The sequence below is a fragment of the Engraulis encrasicolus genome, chromosome 11 (assembly GCF_034702125.1).
Source record: "Engraulis encrasicolus isolate BLACKSEA-1 chromosome 11, IST_EnEncr_1.0, whole genome shotgun sequence".
In the NCBI taxonomy this organism is placed as follows: Eukaryota; Metazoa; Chordata; class Actinopteri; order Clupeiformes; family Engraulidae; genus Engraulis; species Engraulis encrasicolus.
The window spans coordinates 27,582,164-27,587,163 of NC_085867.1; the positions used below are offsets into that span (position 1 = coordinate 27,582,164).

At 47.6% G+C, this 5,000-nt stretch overlaps 1 protein-coding gene across 1 annotated transcript in view; it reads right to left on the reverse strand.

The window, feature by feature from the left end:
- Nucleotides 1-5,000, reverse strand: part of kcnn2 (potassium calcium-activated channel subfamily N member 2) — a 78,012-nt gene that overhangs the window by 30,934 nt on the left and 42,078 nt on the right. The window contains exon 3 of the mRNA XM_063211285.1: nucleotides 4,088-4,506. Within this exon, the coding sequence (XP_063067355.1) occupies nucleotides 4,088-4,506 (419 nt within the window). The remainder of the gene's footprint in view (nucleotides 1-4,087; nucleotides 4,507-5,000) is intronic.

A 5,000-nucleotide genomic window follows, 5' to 3' on the forward strand; every position in this document is an offset into this window, starting at 1 on the left:
GAGGAGAGGAGTGGAGAGGAGAAGAGAGCAAAAGAGAAGAGAAGAGAAGAGAAGAGAAGAGAAGAGAAGAGAAGAGAAGAGAAGAAATGAACAAAAAGGAGAGGAGAGGAGAGGAGAGGAGAGGAGAGGAGAGGAGAGGAGAGGAGAGGAGAAGAGCAGGGGATGAGAGGAATGGAGTGGAGAGGAGAAGAGAGCACAGGCGAGGAGAGGAGAGGTAGGCATAGGAGAGGAGAGGAAAGGAAAGGGAAAAAAGCAAGAGGAAGGAAAAAACAGCCATGAGCGATGGATGAGCGATAGATGAGAGGAGAAAAAAGAAAAAGAAAAGGAGAGGAGAAGAGAAGCAGGAAGAGAAAGAGCAGCATGAGTGATGGGCTCCCTGGCTTCTAAATCGGCCGTAGAGGACTGTGTAAGCACTGCGTCTGCATATCGGCACCATCACATGCCAGCCAGTACTAATGAATGAGCCAATATTTTGACAGCTCGCGAGCAAGCCGTCCAACAGAGGCAACAGCATGTAATTGCCCGAAAAAAACCCAGCAACAACAAACAAAAACATCTTTGCATAATCCGAGGAGCGCCCACTCAAAAACCAAGGCAAGAGAGCTCTATGTGGATGAGCTTCTAGTGTGTAGAGTGTACAACGTCGCTAAGGTTTTGACAAATGACAACGGTTCGTGGCACCAACAATAAATCACAGTAGAATTAACAGCACGTAGTCGACTAATAATCCATGTTGAGAAGAAGCGTAGACTAAGTTACACTCACCCATAAGTGTTATTTGAATACTCCTGTATTACACATGTGTCGTTACTAGAGTGACAATGATATTGTAGTTGTCTTCTACTATGACATTCATTCATATCAGTGTAACTAACACCAGAGAGGGCAACAAAACCATGACCTCATGTGTTACTAAGCATAAATATTCCTTCATATTCTCATATGTCACAACATCCAATTTCTCACAATACAGTGTAAATACCAAATATTGTCTAGGTTCTAAATCCAATTTCTCACAATACAGTGAGAAATACGCCACCAGCTACAATCACCAGTGCCCCTCTGTAGTGTATTTAACAGTCGTATTTCCATGAACAGAATCTCTCTCCTCAATCCAACCTACTCTACTCTCTACCTCAGGGATTTGCAACCTGTTCCAGCTTGGGGCCCACTTGAAATTTTAACAACTGTTCGGGGCCCACCTCTGACCCAATAAACAATAAAACTCAAATAAATAGTCAACAGCGACACACGCACAAATATTCTAACACAAATGCTGTATATGCAAATACACAAATATCGATTTTTTTAAGAAAATGATTTCAAGGCCCACTTGTAATACCCGCCAGTTTGAGAATCCCTGTTTTACCTTCTCTATTCCCATAAAAGCCCACATTCCTTTTCCAAACTACTAATGTTTCTTCTCAATAGTTTCCGGAACTGGGGTGCTTTAATTTTAAAAAATAAATTTTTTGGTGTTTTTGCCTTTATTTATGACAGTATAGAGAAGACAGGAAGCAAGGTGACAGGAAGCAAGTGGGGAGAGAGAGACGGGGAAGGACCGGCAAAGGACCCGGGCCAGGAATTGAACCCGGGTCGGCCGCATAGCAGACGAGTGCCCTACCGTAACTGGGGTGCTTTTAATCGTTTCCACCTGCAGTCTGTGATAGCTCCACAGTGGGACAGAGAGCAGGAATAGCAGGCACGGAGTCACTCTTAAACGTATGGAAATTCATGGAAAAGGAAAGCCGTTTCCTCATCCCCATCCCACCTGCACCCCTTCATCCTTTCCCAACTCTATCCCTCCTTCCATCCTCACCTCCTCCTCCACCACTTCTTCAGTGCCCTCCTCCCTTCCTTTTTCCATTTCCTTCTCCACCTCCACCTCCCTTGTTCCATGCCCACCCCATCCCTCCCTTCTTACATTCTCTCCTCCATCTCTTCTTCTTCTCCCTCCTCCGTGTACATCCCTTCACCACCTCCAGCCTTTATTCCTTTCCTTCCTCCATCTCCCTCTCTTTTTCATTCCTACCTCCACCTCCATCACATCCCTTCTTCCATCCCCTCCTCTATTGCAATTCCTTCATTTACATCCTATCCCATCGCCTGCGTCAGTAACAAGTTTCTGTCTTCTTTCCAGCCTTCCCTCCTCCACCTCCACTTCTCTGTCCTTCCACCCCCTCCTCGATTCTCATCCATTCTTTCATCCCCACCTCCATCCCTTCTTCCATTCCCTCAACTACACCCCTTCTTCCACCAACCTCCTCTATTCCAATCCCGTCATCCATTCCCTCCACTACCCACTTCTCTATCTGTTCTTCTCTCCATCCTCTCCTCCATCACCTGCGTCAGTGGAAAGCTCCTCCACAGGTGTTCAGCTTATCGCTAGCACACAGCCAGTGGATTTACATCCACCTTTTCTTGCCTTAAACATGCGTGCGCGCGCACACACACACACACACACACACACACACACACACACACACACACACACACACACGGACACACACACACGGACACACGTGGACGCACGCAGACACACACACACACACACACACACACACACAACACATATGCACGTCAATGGTCATGCATAAACACGCGCACGGACACACACACCACATATGCACGTGGTTATGCATGAACGCACGCACGCGCACGCACACACACACACACATCCTCTCAAATAAGAACTCCTATCTGAACAGGCCTGCAGTGTGCCCGCCTGCAAAGCTCCCTCCACTGCCTACAGTAAATGTGGCCAGAGCTGATTTCATTCAACTAAATCAAACAGGAAGAGATAGAATAAAAGTCTGCACATTGAAAAAAGCTGCCTAACGTGAGCTTTTTGGCACAACATTTCTGACATGTCCTTATATTGGACACGTCCACGTCCAATAACAGTGCATTTTGAAGAAGAACATGCCAGAAACCTTGTTGTGACAAACTTTGCGTTTTGTTAGTGTGCAGAGCTTTATTATTTAATCTAAATTTCAATCGTTCACTAGGCCATCCTCTGACCCTTTTGACCCGATTCCATTCCACCCCTAACGGCTCCTTTCACATGATCCATACACATAATCAACCCCCAGATACACAAGGTCAAACCTCAGACACATTAGGTCAAACCTCAGACACATAGCCAAACCTCAGATACACGTGTCCAAACCTCAGATACACATGGGCAAACCTCAGATACAAGTGTCCAAACCTCAGATACACATGGGCAAACCTCAGATACACATGGCCAAACCTCAGATACACATGGCCAAACCTCAGATACACATGGGCAAACCTCAGATACAAGTGTCCATACCTCAGATACACATGGGCAAACCTCAGATACACATGGGCAAACCTCAGATACACATGGCCAAACCTCAGATATAAATGGGCAAACCTCAGATTCACATGGCCTAGATACACATGGGCAAAGCCCAGATACACATAAGGTCAAACCTGAGACACATAAGGTCAAACCTTAGATCCACATGGCCAAACCTCAGATCCACATGGCCAAACCTCAGATACACATGGCCTAGATACACATGGCCAAACCTCAGATACACATGGGCAAACCTCAGATACACATGGCCAAACCTCAGATTCACATGGCCAAACCTCAACTTCAAACCCCCTTTGACTCCTTGATAGCACCTTGCAGGACCCCTTCCTCTGACTGCGGTCCTCAGCCCTCTCCCCCTGCTCAGCACTGTTTACTGTCAACCATTTGGCGCCCCATGATCATACCCCTTCGAAGTGAAAACGGAACTCGTTTTCCAGAAAGGATTTTGGGCCCATAGTGGACCATATTTGATACACAACCCCTTCCTTCCAGACCTCTCACAAGCAGCCCCCACACACCCTGACCCTCTTGAAAGAGAAAGCAAAACTTTTTTTCCCAGAAGGACAAGGATTTCTGGCCCACAATCTACATATTTGACCTACCAAACCCCCCAAACATCCCCACCCTCCAGACCCCCCAAAAAAACCCACACACCAAAATCATGCAGACCCCACACACAGCCCCACACACCTCCAGGTCCAGACCACCACACACATCCCCACACACCCCTACCCTCCAGACCTCTCACAAGCGCGCACGGTCCAGGCGGCGATGATCCACAGGGAAATGGTGAAGACCAGCAGCACAGTGCCGGGGCAGATGGTCATGAGTGTCTTCATGACAAAGCGCGTGTTGAAGTTGATCTTGTTGAGGGCGCCGATGCTGCGCGAGGAGGCGTCCGTGAAGAGCTTGGAGTGCAGCAGCATGACGCGGGCGATCAGGTAGAGCCGCAGGAACATGGGGATGGAGAGGATGATGTCCACGTCCGCGTTGGCCTTGGACGGCGTGTAGGTGAAGGCCAGGCGCGCCGTCCAGGTGAAGGTGTAGTTGCCGGGGATGGGGTGGATGGCACACACCAGGATCTCCAGGCAGATGAAGAAGATGCGCTCGTACGTCATGGCTATCCGCCAGTCGTCCGCCGCGTTGTCCACCATGAACAGCTGAAAGAGGGAGATCAACACGGCAGCATTTTAGAAAATGACAACATGGGACTTTAACCCATTGACGCCTATGGCACCTGCAAAAAAGGGTGGTGAATGCCTGAGACCTTTTTAAGAAAAGCTGCCCTCAGCCTATAAAAAACTAAATATCTCGCTTCTGAAGCACATAAAACTATGCACTAAATTGCATTTAAACGCTAAAACCCTCATCTGTCATTAGAATGTGTTGATTCATCTCAAACAAACAGAGATTTTTAATAAAGCTGTCTCAAATCTCATGAGCCTGAATGTTGCGTAATGCAGCTCCAAGCGCCAGGGCCAATGTTGCGCAATGCAAAATCAGGCATCAATGGGTTAAAGATGCACTTGTATCTCCTCAGCATCCGCCAGTTGCCCACAGCATTGTCCAGCATGAATAGCTAAACGAGGGAAACACATTTACTCATTGTCAACCTGGGATGATGTGATATCTGACTGACACATGTCAACATAAA